Source organism: Sus scrofa, chromosome 13 (assembly GCF_054392235.1).
Source record: "Sus scrofa isolate SSC_HxYL_T2T_F1_AM1 chromosome 13, Sscrofa_HxYL_maternal_Yorkshire_Landrace_v2.0, whole genome shotgun sequence".
Classification (NCBI taxonomy): Eukaryota; Metazoa; Chordata; class Mammalia; order Artiodactyla; family Suidae; genus Sus; species Sus scrofa.
In genome coordinates, this window is record NC_139395.1 from 160,656,885 (window position 1) to 160,674,544 (window position 17,660).

General features: G+C 38.0%; 2 protein-coding genes across 18 annotated transcripts in view; both read left to right on the top strand.

Annotated features, from left to right (window-relative positions):
- NAA50 (N-alpha-acetyltransferase 50, NatE catalytic subunit) overlaps nucleotides 1-17,660 on the top strand; it is a 574,571-nt gene that overhangs the window by 258,688 nt on the left and 298,223 nt on the right. The window lies entirely within an intron of this gene.
- Nucleotides 1-17,660, top strand: part of CCDC191 (coiled-coil domain containing 191) — a 101,091-nt gene that overhangs the window by 21,941 nt on the left and 61,490 nt on the right. For 16 of the 17 annotated variants that reach the window (XR_014824810.1, XR_014824809.1, XR_014824811.1 and 13 more), the window contains 2 exons: nucleotides 1,552-1,702; nucleotides 13,177-13,367. Coding sequence is in view for 14 of the 17 variants with exons in the window: in XM_021070332.2 (XP_020925991.2) it covers nucleotides 1,552-1,702; nucleotides 13,177-13,367 (342 nt within the window). In the remaining 3 variants the exon portion in view is untranslated. The remainder of the gene's footprint in view (nucleotides 1-1,551; nucleotides 1,703-13,176; nucleotides 13,368-17,660) is intronic. The other variant, XM_084991197.1, reaches the window with a different exon arrangement.

Here is a 17,660-nt window from a genome sequence, read left to right on the forward strand (position 1 = left end):
TCATATTTTTGTATTCCTTTTCTAATATTTCATTTCTGGTATACAGAAATGCAACTGACTTCTGAATGTTAATCTTATATCCTGCTACTTTGCTGAATTTATTAATCAGTTCAAGTAGTTTTGGAGTTGAGTCCTTAGGGTTTTCTATGTATAGCATCATGTCATCTGCATACAGTGACAATTTTATCTCTTCTCTTCCTATATGGATGCCTTTTATTTCTTTTGTTTGTCTAATTGCTGTGGCTAGGACTTCCAAAACTATGTTGAAGAGCAGTGGTGAGAGTGGGCAAGAAGATACATTTTTTAATATTATTTTTCAATATTAGATCCATGGTATTAGAACTGTATTTCTCGAAATGCCCATTATGATCTGCCTATAACCATCTAATATAAATAACATTGTGATGGCATAGCAAGTGTAGGAAGAGTCGGTAAAATTTTATTGTTGGTAGGGCTTTTTACTTTATTTGTAAGATATTCTAAATCTGCTTCATTGCATAGTTTGCAAAGTATCTTCTCTAAGAGATTTATTAGTCACACAGGAAAAATAGCATCTTTACATTGGAGAAGTCCCCTTAGCATATGATGGTTAACATCACCATTAATAACACTGTGTGCCCCTGTAGAATATATGAAAATTAATGAAAGAATGTCTATAGATTTTTCTGGCATCCCTCTCTCCATTTGAGTTTCCACAGCTATTAAAAAAAATTCGGAAAGACTAGGTGACTTATCTGAGTATTCATAGCTAGTTTGTGGCCAGAGCCCATGAATCCTGATTCCTGACTAGAAGCTATCTTTACTGAATCAATGATAAAATATATACCTTATACACTTATGCATGCCTATGTAGGTTAATACACTCCAATGAGAAGGCAACGGCTATGAGCTTCTTGGATTGGTGAGTGTAAAAGGAATGACCTGGATGAGAAAGAAAAGATAGGTGGGTGAGAAGGAGAGAACCAGAAAGGAGAAACAGATAGAGTTACTAAGAGAGTCTCGTTACTCTGAAATCCTTTTCGTTATTAAGTTGTATTTTTTTCTCTTTTCAGATATTTTAGAATTAGTATAAATTCATTTTCTCCTTATTCAGCAACACTTGATCCTTTTATTATTTTTCTTCCTAGAAACCTTCTAAAAGCCTTATGGTAAGAATCTCATTCCTTTCTTACCTGAAGATCTTTTTTTGTCTCCCCTTGTAAGAGAGAGACCTAATGTCTATATTGGAGAATACCAAGCAGTTGTTAACTCAAATTTTGATCAAGGTATCACTCAATGTTAAACTCAATAAAAATACTTTACTAAAATACCTATAGGGCTTTCTACTTTTCAGAGTACATTATAACAATTTTATTTCATTTAACTATTTTATAAATGGATAAACTAAGGCTCAAAAAAAAAAAAAAAAACCTACTATGTAGTTTTACAGCCAGATCTAAAAATCTATATCTTCTGATGGAAAGTTTAGTGTTCATTTCACTATGGCAAGTTCTAATTACTCATTTTCAAGTCTATATTGTTATACATATATTTTTAAATTGTTATTAATAGAGAGAAGAAAAAGCAAGACGAAAATTCTCCAAAAAATCCAGAGAAAGGCGTGTTTCAGAGTGTTCATATTCTGGATGCAGAAAACATCGCAAAAGAAAGAAAGAAGAAACTTAAAAAGTTATTAATCCAAACTTTCAAGGAAGATTGTGAGGTAGGGATTGTAATATCTCTGTTCAGCGTTCTGTAGCATAAATGACAAAAGGCTTTCTCAGAGGTGGGACATTATAATACTAAGCCCAACTGAGTATCATCACAAATACCAAAATTGCTCACATCATTTGTTCTGTGCTGTCCATCTGGCCTAGTAATAGGTCAGTGCTTCAATCCCTTGTTCACGGGCTATTCTTATATACTCTGTGTGATTCTGGAGAATCGGGATCTGGGATGTCTTCTAAATTACCCTGTTTAGAATAGTATATAACTACTAATGTAGACTTTTGGCTATGGGTCAAATCAGAGCTACAGCTGCCCGCATACACCACAGCCACAACAGCAATGCCAGATCTGAGCCATGTCTTGTGACCTACACCATAGCTCATGGCAACACCGGATCCTTGACCCTCTGAGGCCAGGGGTTGAACCCACATCCTCATGGATTCTAGTTGGGTTCATTAACCACTGCGACACGATGGGAACTCCCACCTTTGGAAGTTCTTGAAAGCTCAGCTTCCACTTTGATAGTCTTATGTGTTCTAGGTTATTTAGAGGAATTATTCAGAAAGTTACTTGCTTTTTGGTAGCTTAGATCCTAAACAATGATATATTTGTGCCTTTACTTTTAATGGTCTGCATTTATTTTATTCAACTCTCCCTTTCTTTAGTTCCACTTTTATTTTTCATTGACAAATGAGCATACTCCTCAGGCTACATAAACAGATTTTTTTCAATGAAGTGGAATTGATAACAGTATACATTTGGGGTTTCTGATGTTTCAGGTGAAAGGAACTGCTTGAAAGAATTGTAAATGAGAAGGTTGTATGAGAAAAAATAAATATGTATATTTTATATTTCCTACAACATGCAACCCAGGCCCTTAGGCACTGATGAAATTCAGTGAAAGTTAATGGAATGAATGTATAATGTATAAATGGATTTAACAAATAAAAAAAAAGCGATGTCAGGAAGATACTGAGGGATAAACATAGGATAGACTACAAAGGCCCTGGAAATAAGTAACAGGAATTTGAATATGATATAGATAACTAAGATGTAAGGAAAACAAATAGTTAAAGCAATTATTTTAAAAAGTTAGACATGTTTGATGGCAGTATTTTGGACTGACAGGCAAGAAGTCATAAAAATTCAAATATAAAACAACAAGAATTTGGTAGAGTTCCAGCTTTAGGAATAGAAAGGGAAGTGTGGTAGGAGGAAATATTAAGAGTTGGGATCCACATTTGGGGAAGGATTGGCAAAGACTCTTCAATGATGTGTCCTTCATGAGATGAATGGAGTTAACATGTCCTACAAATTAACAAACAGTTCAGATTTGAAATGAGTGTTCAGGGGCCCATGTCGAGAAGATGTAAGGAACAAGTGCCATGATATGTTACCCAACCAGCGAGAGATGGTTAAGATATGTGCTCCCTGTAAGATTAATTTTTTAATTTTATTGACATCCACTGTACAGGAAAAAGTAATATAGTTGTCCCTTCGTATCCATGGGGGACTGGTTCTAGGACCCCACACAGATACTAAAATCTATGGATGCTTAAATCCCTTATATAAAATAGTGTAATATTTGCACATAATCTACACTCATCCTCTCATACACCTTAAATCATCTCTAGATTTCCTATGTAAAAAATTAATAAACAGAAACCTGAATTAAGTAGAGTCAAGAGACCAGAAGGGGGAGCTCTCATGCCCTGCAACAATAGCAGAGTTCATCAGAAAGTAAGACTCCTCTTCTTTACTGGCAAGGACTCAGCCAATGAAAAGCCATGGACTCTTTTTACTACAGCCCTCCCAACTTCCTTTTCCTCTATGTTTAGAGTTCTCCTCCCCTTCTCTTGCAAGAAATTGCATGTGGCTCACCATGGTTGCAGATCCCAGATTGCAATTCTTTGCTGATCCCAAATAACCCCATCTTTGCTGGAATAATACCTGGCAGTCTATTTGTTCCAGGTCAATATCTAATGCTTTGTAAATGCTCTGTAAATAGTTGCCAGCATGGCAAATCCGGTTTTACTTTTTGGAACTTTCTGGAAACTTTTTTCCCCTGAATACTTTTCATCCATGGTTTGTTGAATCCACAACCTGCAGATACAGAGGTCCGACGGTATAAGTTTTAGGAAGTGTGAATTTTAGACACAAAGAGTTGGACAAAATTAGTGGCCTACTAACACAGATTACTCAGCCTTCAAAAGACCAGCAGGTATATTTTAAAACAAGAGACTATGAGTAAATTACCTCGACACAGTTCTGCTTGATTTGAACCTATATTTTTAAGTCTTTGTTTTGAAATAATTTTAGGCATATAGAAAATTTGCAAAAAACAGTAATGGAGTTCTTGAATACTTTCACCCAGCTTTCTCCGGTTTAAACATCTCATATAACCATAGTAAAATTATCCCAAAATAGGAAATTAACATTGCTACAATGCCATTAAATACAGTTAACAAGACTAAAGACTTTATTAGAGTATCACCTGTTTTTCCACTAAAGGTCCTTTTTCTGTTTCAGGACTTTATCCATAATTTCATCCTACATTTGCTTGTCATATCTCTTTAGTCTTCTCTAGTTCTCTGACAGGGCCAGTCCTCAATCTTCCTTTGTCTTTTATGACCTTGACATTTTTGAAGAATACTGGTCAGGTATTTTGTAGAATGTCTCTCAATTTGGGCTTTCCAGTGTTCCCTTCTGCTTCACTGGAGATTATTATTGGTAAGAATACCACAAGAAGTGATGCTGTGCCCCTCTCAGTGTATCATATCAGGGGTACATAATGTTAATGTGTCTTATTACTACTGATGTTACCCTCCATCACTTAAGATTGTGTCTGCTAGGTTTCTTCACTGTGAATGGTAAAATTAGTGCTTTTCCCTTTGTAATTCATAAATATCTTAGAGGAAGTATTGTGAAACTATGCAAATATCCTGTTTATCCTTAAACTTTCACTTATTAATTTTAGCATCCATTGGTGAATCTTTCCTATAACAATAATTACTGTGGTATCTGACTAATGATGATTTTTTATTTCCCTCATCTTGTCTCCATTTATTGAAATTTTTATAGAAGGAAAAACTGACCCTTCTCCTTCATATATTTATTTATTCACTTAGTTGTTTATTTTTATTAGTATGGGCTTATAGATATTTATCCTATGAGTTATACTTTAATATTATTGTTTACTTTGTTACTCAAATTGTTCTAACCTTGACCATTGGGGAATCTTTCAGGTTGACTCCTTTTACCTTTGAAAATCATTTTTGGGAGGCATTTCCTTTCTTTTTGGCAGCACAAGCTGTTCCAGGCTCATCTTGTATTTTCCCTGACCCAGCTCTAGAATCAACCACTTCTACATGGTACCCTGCTTCCTTTTATTGAAGAATAATTTAGAAACCACAGTCTGGGTACTAGCTATGCTGGGGTGTCATTGTATCTGGGCCCTCTCAGCAGACAGAGCTGAGAAATAGATGTACATATAGTAATCTACACATAATACACATTATATTTATTTCTTTGTCTAGCTGTACACACATTAAAATCCATGAGTTCATACTGACACATCCAATTCCAGGGCTACAACACAGGGGTCATGCTGTCCTTTCCCCTTCCTTATTTGTAACTTGTTTCTGTATCTAGCTGTATATATATTAAAATAATTGTGAGTTCATAATGGTAACTTCAACCTCAGTTTTTAATTTAGCCTTTCCCCCTTGCTTGTTTATAACTTCTTTCTGATAGTCAGAAACCTGGAGCTTATTATCTAAAAAATATTTACTTATTTTTTTAGTCCTAGTACATTCTAAAAGTAGTTTCAGGATTGGTAACCTATACTGCTTTGAAAACAGATTTACTAAGTTCAGTGTAATATTTGTCCATTTGTTTTTGTTTTTAGCCTTATTCAGTCAAACTTGTTTTCCAAAGTTACTTAGGTTGGTTCTTTTCTTCCCCTTCTTCTTCAGTGTGATTATGTTACTCATGTGTGTTATTGTTAGTGAACCTCTAATTTAGATTTCTTCAGCATGTGGGTATAACTGAGACATAGGGAATAATCCACCTACCAGACTCCTCAGGCTTTTATGTAGACTTGGCTGGAGACAGGATGTCCTCTGGTAAATTCCACCAGAGTAGCAGGCCCTCTGGGCTCATTATTTTGGTCCCAGTCCACATTCCTAGCCTGGTTCTGAGGGAGCCTGAAGCTGCCCTTGGGTAATGAAACTTAGATACTCAGCAGCCTAAATATGACCACAGGATAAAAGGGGGGAAAATGCCTACCTGGCTTTCAGTGAGTACAGGAAACGCTTGTCAGCACCCTCAGAATGGTTTACTGGCACAAACCCAACAACAGCCTGTATAATTTGCAGGAAGACTTTAAAGAATCTGCTTCTAAGGGTTGCTCTAATTCAGGCTTTTTTAGTCCCTTGTATTCTTTGTGCTTGACTCTGGATTCTGTTTGTTCCCCCCAAACAATTTAACATCACATTTGGGCCACATTATTTAACAGGAGATTTTCTGAGAGAAACATAGCAGTCTCTCTTTATCAAAACACAAGTTCAGGTTCAGCACTCTTAATGCATCTTTCCCACTCATTTCAATGCCGGTTCTTTTTATTTTATCCAAAACATTTGTTTTTATATAGAAACTTTCTACTTCCATCCTACTTTCTCTTTGATTTTGCAATGAAATCTCTTGGGGAGATTCAGCAAGCCACATGTCCGTGCTAATTAGTGGAAACAACAAGGGATTAACTATGAAATTCTTACACTCTTTGGAAAGTAGCCTTCTTAATTCTGAAATACATTTTATGTTTTCTTCAGATAAGAAGATCTATGATTTTTCCTGCTTTTGAAAGTTGAAGAAAACAATGAAAGATGGATTGACACTAACCCATGTCTTAATTCTATGGGAAGGTTTTGGTTTGTCTCTTTCGTTAGGTATCTCTGTTAGATGATGAGATAATAATGACCCAAAAAAAGCACTATCGATATTATGCTTGTGGCACAGTGCCTTCCAAAAGGCTGCCCCAAACTAAACTGAGGGAATGTGGAAATATGTGGAAAAGAAGCCTGCATTTTTTTCTTACAAAGTAATGAAAACTGAACCTCATTTATACAGCAAAGATCTTAGTTTTATCCGAACTGCCTACATACCACTGAAGAAAAACCATTTCTGAACTGAAACATAGCAGCCGTGTTGTCTTATGTTTAGGGAAGGAAATGAAGGAAAAGCCTCTTTGCAAATAAAACTGCAGAGTAAGAGAATTATTGAGCACACACGTAAAGAATATCAGGATTTATGTAACTCTCCCTTCTGCACTTACTGCCAAGGACAATATGTGGTGTGCATTTTAGGAGTTGTTTGAAACATTATTATGTTTTACTTAATATAGCCTTTCTATGGAAAATTTCCAAGTAAAATTTTGTTGGTGTTGGTCAGGAAGTTGTTTGTTTAGTTTGCTATTTTTCTTTTTCTTTTTGGCTGCACCTGCCAAAAAGTTCCCAGGCAGGGAGTGAACCTGTGCCATAACAGTGACCCGAACCACAGCAATGACAACGCCAGATCCATAACCCACTGAGCCACAAGGGAACTCCTAGTTTGTTATTATACTCCTCCTTACCCTCACCCTGTGAGTAACCCAGGTTTTCCACTCTCACAGAAGGGATAGTGAGAGCCAGTTTACCAAAACATTGCAACAGTGTTTTGTTTTTCAAAATACTATTTTGATCCCAGAGGTTCCAGTTCAAAAGTATATGATTTTTTGGGGTTTTTTTTTTGGAAAAAGTAGTGATTAAATTCTGCTTTTAAAAAATTAAGAAAAGAGCTTTCGGCATAAATGAAACCCTTTTTCTAAAATTGTACAGAGTGTCTTTTCCCCTAAACACTAAACATTAGGTAAATATTTATAAGGATCTTTTTTTTTTTTTTTTTTTGTCTTTTGTTGTTGTTGTTGTTGTTGTTGCTATTTCTTGGGCCGCTCCCGCGGCATATGGAGGTTCCCAGGCTAGGGGTTGAATCGGAGCTGTAGCCACCGGCCTACGCCAGAGCCACAGCAACGTGGGATCTGAGCCGCGTCTGCAACCTACACCACAGCTCACGGCAACGCCGGATCGTTAACCCACTGAGCAGGGGCAGGGACCGAACCCGCAACCTCATGGTTCTTAGTCGGATTCGTTAACCACTGCGCCACGACGGGAACTCCTATAAGGATCTTAAGAACCATGTGGGTGAGGAACAAATGACATCACATCATTGTCTTACTGTCAGACTACCCTAGAGGTAAATCCAGCATTTGTGTAATATATTCTGAGGTAAGCTCTATTTGACATGGCAGGGGCGGGGAGAACAGGTAAGTCTGCCTTCCCTAAAGACTTGACGTCTGGATAACTGGTCCAGGCTTCTTCGGGAAAGGAGCCCTATCTTAGTGGAGAGTCAGGTTGTCAAGTTATAGGGGGTATTGTGGTCATTCTTTTAAAAATCCCCAAGCATTTTATTAGTTAAGAATATAATATGGTGAGGCTAAGCAGTTCCTTTCCAAAATCCTGCTACTTCTTCAGTGAAACAGAATTAGATAACTACAGCAAACTTATTGATTAAAACTTCTTAGCAGAATTAAGAAGAATTTATAGGACGTCCTTTTGTTAGCAGTACATATTGATGCATTTATGGGTGAAATGGTACAATGTCTGCTGTCTGGAATTTATTTTTAAATAATCCAGGAAGGAAAAGTGACTGGAGGAAGAATGAAATGCTGATAATTTCTGAAGCTGAGTGAGGAGTTCATTCTTCTACTTTTGGGTGTGTTTGTTAAGTCTGTGTAATAAAGTGGGGGTTTTTAAGTTTAAGAAAATGAAGGGGAGGGGTTCCCATTGTGACTCAGTGGAAACGAATCTGACTAATATCTACCAGGATGCAGGTTCAATCCCTGGCCTCGCTCAGTGGAGTAACGATCTGGTGTTGCCCTGAGCTGCGGTGTAGGTTGCAGACATGGCTCAGATCTCATGGCCAGCAGCTACAGCTCTGATTCAACCCCTAGCCTGGGAACCTCCATATGCCTCAGGTGTGGCCCTAAAAAGACAAAGAAAGCAGGGGAGAGGGGGGATTAAATACAGAGGTAAAATTAGCATTACAGCTTTCCGTATATAACGGATATGCTTTTTGTCTGTAGCCAATGTGAGCATTTCACACAGCAGTGGTTGTCAAAGTTTAGGTCTCAGGGCTTTTCCATGGAACCCAACAGCAAGTCCAGGTCTTAGCACTGTGTGCTGAAAACTGAATGAATTTTCCCCAATGTATTTATGTACTTGTAGATGTGTATATAGTTGGGGTAACTGTATAGCTCAGTAACTTCCTCTTTGGGGCAAAATTATGAAAATCAGGAGTAGGATGGGCTATAGGGGACCACTTTTCAGTGCTGCTCTTTCCTGGGGAAGAGCATTTTGTTATGTTAAAAGATCCTCCTCTCCATCTTCCAGGCTCTTCTTAGCATCTCTAGGGTCTTCTAGCCTAGGTCTAGTCTAGGTATCTGTCTAGCTCTAATTGTCTCTGGAAAGAAAAAAAGAAGTGGAGGATTGCTTTCACGTGTAGTATTAGGGCATCTCATCCTTTTGGCCTTGGAGCAGCAAGGAGTCAGCCGAGGCCCTGGGCGGGGCGGTATAGCTTTATCTCTAATATTTGGACCTTGGCCAGCTCCCCTAGACCACTAGTTGAACCACAGTTAGTTCCATTGGGCAAAAATAAATTGTAAACTTATTGACATTTTTGTCCTCTTTACAATTCATTGTTTATTTTTCCATGACTGAGAATTTTGATGCAATTATCACTGAGCTTTCTGACAAAAGGGAAATAGCTGAGGAATTCTGATGAGTTACCCACTTCATTAATCAGAACAAGCATCTCTAGTGACAGGGTTAGAATTACAATGAAGATTAGATAGCAAATTGCTGTTCTACCGAATGTCAATCATTTCCAGTGACAGCAGTGTGATTACACTTCAGGGAAGAGCTTTTCTTGCCAACAAAACGAGGGCAACTCCAGTGCAGGTAATAAATTTAGCAGGGTGAGCTGTCATTTCTTCCCTTGAGTGGAATCCTTAATGACCAAATGATGTCTTGTGCAAGATTTTGAAAGGAGAAAAGTATTTCACTTAAAAACTTTCTAAATTTCCCTTTGTAGTATTTTGTTTTAAAAATTATTATAGATCTGTACTTAGGAGCAGTTTTTCCCACAGTGATTTTCGGTATTTTATATACCCGTAACAAGCCTTAATTATCACCAAACTATAATAAAGAGATGGTAGAAGTTAGTAAAAGCATACATGACTATATTTGAGAATCTATCATAAATGAAAACATTGTCCAGAAAGAGATGAATCAGGTAAGCAACGGAGGGAGGTCTGTCTAGTTAAAACATTAAGTTCTCTGGCTTAAACAGAATGTATTCCTCTTCCAACTAGTTGTGGTTTTAAATGATAGTTCTTGTTTCAAAAAGCAAAGGGATAGAGCATTGCCCTTCAGAGTGTAGACCTGAAAAGGAGAAGCAGGCCTGCTTGCTAGGGCTACTGTGCATGGGGGAGGGTAAGAGGAAGCGTGACTGGATCAGGACTGTGGAAGGTGCCACTTTGGTCCCTTCACAGTCAGAAAAGATGGGGCTGAGACTGTTTGCCTTTCCCAAATATTTTCTTCCAAAAGCATTGCATAAATAATGGAATTGCTTTTTTGAGTAGACAAGGAAAAAAACCCAATGGCAAGTAGATTTCAAGAAAGCAGTTGGAGTATATCACTTTGCTGCTCTAAACTTCTGTATAGTGAAACTGAATTACAGAGCTTCAGAACTGATCAATTTGCTCTCAGAGTCGAAATGTAAATATTTTTAAAGAAACATATATTGACTGTGGCATTTATAAACTCAAATTTTCCCCTTCTTGAGTACAGATATTTTTCAGCAGTGCTTTTCTACTGTAGTAAGTTATGTATCAAGTTCTTTCTTTTTCAGTATAAAAGAAGCAAATGATTTGCTCTTCCTCTTTATTTATTTATTGTTTTTTAGGGCCACACCTGCAGCATATGAAGGTTCCCAGGCTAGGGGTCCAATCAGAGCTACAGTTGCTAGCCTATGCCACAGCCACAGTAACGCCACATCTTAGCCCTGTCTGCCACCTACACCACAGCTCATGGCAATGCTAGATCCTTAACCCACTGATTGAGGCCAGGGATCGAACCCGCAGCCTCATGGTTCCTAGTCAGATTCATTTCTGCTGTGCCACTACGGGAACTCCCTTTGTTCTTCCTCTTTAAAAAAGACTTTTTGCCTAGTAGATTAGGGTTATTGGGGTGCCAGAATGTTTCAGTTTTAGCCTTAGGTATACTATTAACTCTTCACTTGGCGAATTTAGTCATTAACCCTTCTCTGTTTGAAATTTAGCTTGGTAAGGTAAATCATAATAGTATCTGCAGTCTATTTTGTAGTGATGGTCTATAAATTAATAAAATAGTACATGTGAGGTGCTGTGAACTTTACAGAGAAAAGAATGTGGAAATCCAAGAAGGACACTATTAATAGTGCTGTTATTGTCAAGGTGAATTATGTTTGTACCACTTCATCATGAGAAATAATCCAGGAGTTAAAATTAGAGATAGCTAGCTATACATAGACTATTTCATCGAGTCGTTTAAGGAGAATCTCTTAAGTGAATCTGGTAAATATATTTTTTTGACTGTAGTATACAAAAGAAACATGTACATGCTTCTTTTTTCATGCCGTATTTTGTGAGATAGACAAGCAAATAATAATGCAAAAAGCATAGCCCCTTAGCCAAATAGCTGGGTGTTTTTTATTGTTATGACTGAAGGCAAATCTTAACATTCAGCAAATTTCCCTTCATCCACTTCTCCCTTCCTTTTCTCTGGCTCTCTCCATCCCTTCTTTCCTTCTGTGGGATCCTTAGATCTTACCTTAGTAAAGGTCTAGAAAATGTACCTTCATTTGACCTAATGGAAAGGGAATAAGGGCTTTTTAAAGACTGTAGTGGTTTCTCATAACGGAAAATTATCATGAAAAACATTGTGTGGTTTGTCTACATGAGAATATAATTGGTTTTTTTTTAGAAAATATTTCAGGCCAAATTGGCTATTTCTAAGAATTTTAGCATCTGCTCCCTATGTTATTGGTCTTTTAATTTATATATTCTCTCTCCCTATAACCTCTCAAAAGTAGAAACTATATCCCAAACAATTTGGTTCACAGTTCCCAAATTCAGACACAATGGTGGGTGCTTACTAAATGTTGAAATGGTGAAAGATAAGTGTTTTTAAAGGGAAAGAAGCAAGAAATAGGGCTGACCCTGGTGTGACTACCAAGTTCTTGAAGTTGGTCAGCAGACAGCTCCTGTACCTCCTGTGGAGTCATTTCCTGTGAGGTACTTTCTGTTTTAGCACTTCCCATGCCCATACAGTGCCACTCTCTGTGATCTGTCAGTCCTGCCTTCTGGAGGCTCACAGGCTTGTGGAAACTAGTAAACAGGTAATATAGTCTGATGACTCTTTTGACTAAAGAAAATATAGGTTGCTCTGGGAACACAGTGAAAGGGCACTAACTTTTGGGGAGAGTGGTAATAAGATGGCTTCCTGAGAGAGGTGACTTCTGAAGTAGGCAGGCAGAGAGAGACCAGAAAAAGAGAGATGAGTATGACCATAGGTATGGAAGTATGAAACAGTATGGTTGTTGTAAGGCCAAGAGCTGAAAGTAATTTGATGTAGTCGGAACATAAAGTTTGCTGTGAAGATAGAAGATATAGGCAAGGCCTAAATTTCAGATTTTCTTAGGCTAGGACCACAAGTACTTCTCTGGGGACATATTAGGGTCCGTAGACCTAGTCAGATTTGTTGTCAAATGCATACAGTGGAAGATCACAAGCAGCCCGAGTGTAGATTCTCAAGGAGTGCTCACCAAAGCCCTCACGTGTCGGGGGTAGCCCAGCTGAAGCTGTTGTTAGTTGTCTTGTTCCCAGGACCAGAGACCCCATTCCATCCTAGGAGTTCTCCCATGTTCGTTTGTGCATGATGTCAATGGTGCTCATAGCAGGAATGAATTAAATGATTGGTATTTTAAACTCCAAGACAGCCTGGCATGTGAGATCTATTGGAAGTAGGCCTTTCAAAACTCAAACGACCCCCTTAACTTAGATCTTAGATCTGATAGTTACTCTAGCTCCGCATAGAACTGGAATTAGATATTTTAGTTGAAGTCATGAGGCTGAGAATGCCTTGGTTGCATGACTTGAATGCTTCTTGTCATTATTAGCATAAAGCAGTTGTGCTTTGTCTGTTTCCCTCCCATCAAGACAATCCCTCCCATCTAGATTTGTTGGGAAAAAAAAATGTGAGGGGGAAATCCGAAGAGTGTTCTCAGTAGTAGACATTAGAAACTCTAGTGCTGATTTCCCAAATATTTCCATTGCAGTGTCAAAAACGGTATTTCTCTGCCTGGCACAAGCTGATTCTTGATCATAGGATTAAGCTGGGAAAAGCTGGGACCCTGTCTGACTGGAAGGTTCAGCTGAAGGTCCTGAGGGCGTGGAGAGACTACACAAGATCCCAGAAGTTGGGGCGGGAGACTCAAGCCATGGAAAATGACCTTAGGGAAGAAAACAGGTACTATTATTTATACCATGAAAATTCTTCTAGTATGTTTATCTAGAATGTCTTTCCTCCTGAAGACTCTAGATATAAATGCAAAAAACACTGTTCATTGGAATCATCTCACCCACTTATAAGATATGATAATCATGGTTTTTCTGTTACCTCCCAAACTAGAAAAATTTAACTGAAAATTGTAAGCCAAACAAAATTATTTGCTCAAAATGTGCCAGTGTATATGCTTTCCTTTTTTAAAGGAAGCATGTATGCTTTTCCCCTTGTCCTTTGATGTAATAGATTGCATGCTGGACCATCTTAAAATTTAGAAGATAGAATTTGGCTTATGTGCCAGTAATTCTCATTGATAGAAATCACTGTCTGCACATAGAATGTTAATTAGGGACTCAGGGAATATCCATCTGGGAAGGCAGACCTGGCAACAGGGATTTCTCCCACTTCACCATCTTTAGTTCTACACCTTATTTAGAGGTTTTTAACACCTTTATATCAGTTCTCTCTTATGCTTGTGAATGACACAGACTTTGTCTTCAAATAAAACTTCTTTGTTCTATCATCTTAAAATTAAATACATTTTCTCCTTTTCACTTTCAGGTTCAACTTTGCTTTTTTTTTTTTTTTTTTTTGTCAGGGCCACACCCGAGGCATATGGAAGTTGCCAGGCTAGGGGTTGAATTGGAGCTGTAGCTGCCCGCCTACACCGCTTAACCCACTGAGCGAGGCTGAGGATCGAACCCATGTCCTCATGGATACTAGTCGTGTTTGTTACTGCTGAGCCATGGCAGGAACTCCCAACTTTGCATTCTTGAACCAAAGTCATAGATGTAGAAGGAACCATTTGTTTCTAGGAGGTGGGGGGTGGGTGGGGAGGAGAAGGGGAGTAATTCATGTTCTAATCACTTCTCTTCCAGCAGCTCTGTTATTAATTCTGTGAGAAAAAGTGAATGAATGGTATGTGAAGCAATTGTCATGTAGAAGGGAGTTGTGCATCCCTGTGACGGCCTCAGATCCTAGGGAGGATACATAGGAGCCTGATGCCTTGTCCTCAGAGAACTCAGTTCTGTGGGGAAACAAGATCTAGAAACTGTAGAGGTATGGTTTAGCATTACAAACTTCATAATGCATCTCCTGCTGTGCTCAGAACTTAGTAGAGGGAAGTACCTGAGGAGGCGCTTACAGAGTGCCAGGAAAGGCTTTACAAGATGAGTCTTGAGCTGGGCTCTGCACCGCAAGTAGCATGTTCCTAGTTAGAGATGGGGAGATGAGGTGAAAGCATGAAATGTGTTTGGAAATCATCAAGCATGTGATGGTCAAGTCCATGCGAAAGGTATTCAGTGCTAGGACAAGGAGTTTAGGCATTCTTTGGTAAGTGTGAATACCTGAAGGTTTTTAGGCAGAAGGGTGATATAGACAATTTTCTTTTCCTATAGTATGCTGGGGGAAATCTTCAGTGGAAAAAAAAATGTTCTTTTACAATTTGTTTCTGAATTCTCAGGACCTACTGATTGATCTAAGGAGTTGGGATGGTAGCTTACTGCAAGCTGCATGTGTTGGATAAAGAAGGGAAATTGGAGGTGTTGGAAAAGGGAAGCATCATGAGTGAGGGCATAAAGAGAATGGAAATGGAGATGTTACAGTTAAAAGTGGTCTGTGAAATTTATGTGCCAGAAGAAATTTGTAGAAGAAAAATCTGAAGAACTTGAGATTCCATTCCAATTAAACTGTTTTTTTTAATATAAAAGCACTAAGTGGGGATTTCATAACAGCATTAAGTGCCAATTTTTTTTTAAAGATCCCCTCAGAACTTCTTATCTGTGAATTGTTTTCAGGTGTCTATTTTTAAATGCTCAGAATGGGTGCTACTTTTTTTTTTTTTTTTTACTGTCAGAAAATATTGAACTTAAAATTTTTTTTTTTTACTATAAAACTGTAGAGCAAAAAATTCTTAGGTCAGGAAAGCACCTCAAGGAGGCATCTGATCCAGCCCCTCATTGTACAGTTGATAAAAGTAAGACACAGAAAGGGTAAACAACTCTCTCAAGGTCATAAAGTTGGTAGCAGCAAGTCTAGGCCTGATCGTTTTGATTCTGCGTCAGATGCTTTTTCCTCTACCATACTGCTTGTAGTTATTAGCATCTGAGTAATGGTTCCCTAAGAAAGTCATGTTTTCCAGTTATATTGCAGTTGACTTTAGATGGTTACAGATGTAAAACTGTTACAGAGCAGTAATTAACAAATAACAAGTCATACTAGAAACATATGAGAAGAAAGGAGCTATTTAGATACAAATTGTCCTTCATGCTGCTTTCCTACAACTCTGGCTCACTGTATGTTGCTCTTTGTTCTATAAATTGTTTTAGGAAATTGTTGGGTGATTTTGTTCAAGGAAGGTTGCAGTGTTAGAGGTGGAGAAAAAAGCTCAAAGGTAGCTACCTACTACATGCAGACACCAAGACATGTCAGGGGGATTCAAGCTGTCAGGAAAGCCAGGACCCTCTTTACGGTTCTCATCAGAGTTTCTCCCAGTTCCTCTGTAGACACCGAATACGTATTTGTTGAATAATAGGTGATTCAGTTGGTGAATGAAGAGCTCAGTTGCTTCCTCTTCTGCAGTAACATTTTCAAGCATTTCCCCCCCACTAAATAGTAAGATCAAGGAATAAACAGCATTTATTGTAAATATGTTACTCATTGTAGAAACTAAACTCTTCCCAGATTGACAAGATATAGGGGGTTCTTTGGCCCATTTCCCTGGATATAGAAAGCAGTTGCCATGTCTGTTTCTCAGATGTTTGCTCTGACCTTCCTTATCCTCCAGCTTTTGCATCCACACTTATTTTTTACCGGCTGGGCCTTCCTCTTACTGGCCTGTCCTGCATGAGGGCTCAGCCTTTGGGGATTCTTTCTTTACCTTCTCTCCTTTTTGTTCTTCCTACTTTCTCTCTTCTCATTTGTTCTTTAGACACCATCTTTTCTTACTGAGCCTATGCCTGGAGTCTCACCTCTACTCCAGGGGCCCATTCATGTAGTTCTTCAAAAAAAAAAAAAAAAAAAATGCACTCTTGTTTTCTCTGATAGAGATTTTCTTTTAAAAGTAATTATGGTAATGGTTGCTAAACTATTACATATGGAATGGATAAACAGCAAGGTCCTACTGTATGTATGGCACAGGAAACTAACTATATTCAATATCCTATAATAAACCATAATGAAAAAGACTATAAAAAGAATATGTATGTGTGTATATATGTACATACACATTTAACTGAATCACTTTGCAGAACAACAGAAATGAACACATTGTAAATCAACTATACTGCAATGATGTAAATTTTAAAAGATAAAAAAATTTAAAATGTCAGTATAATATTGTAATACAGTTGCAACATTAACAGATATTCCCAGACTCTAAGGATTCATTCACTCAGGTAATCCACCAAAATTCTGGTACACACACTAATTTAGACCCTTGGACAGAGTGGTAATGGAATTTGAACTGTGTTTTTAATTTCTTTAGCATATTCACTTTTGAAAGTTGGCTCTGGATATTCCATTCCACCTCTCTCCTTTCTTCCCTCAATTTACTGCCAGCCCTAGACAAATTGGATAGAAGCGGGTTTGTTTTCAACATCCTCCACCTGCCCTCCCTGAACCTACTTCCTGGGATTTCTCAGCTCTCGCCTGAGAAGCATCTCTGTCCTTCTTGTATTAACCTCTACAATACCTTCAGTCCTGCCCTCTCATGAACCAGTGCTTTGGACCTTTCCTGGAACATGGTTTTCTCTTTCCCCTCACAGTCTGTCTCTGTCATTGTCAATTAATGTTATTCCTCCCAGAAAACTTACATTTTAATAGGCATTGTCTGGAAACAGTGCCCAAAATGCAAGTGATGGGGATTTGAGGGTATGGTAGCAGGCCAGTGGAAAAACTAGCCCTTTGACATCCCTCAAACCATGGCATTCACTCACTAACTCATTCATTTATTCTGTTTGATAGTATACATTCATTCAGTCAGCCAGCTTTACTGATGCTTATAAGTACTGAGAGGGGAACTTAAAAAAAGTATTAAACATTCTTGCCTTCCAGGAGTTTTTATTCTAAGTGGAGAGATTTAATCTTAGTTTTTAATCTAAGGAATTTTTAATCTAAGTTAAAAATTGTACCCAAATACTAAAAATAATTGCAACAGAAGGCACAATAAGATAAAAACTTATGAGTGACATAGACTTGGCTGTCATGCATTACAGTCCCCCAAGCAGCTCTTTAAAAATAGGAACTCTTGGGTCCCAT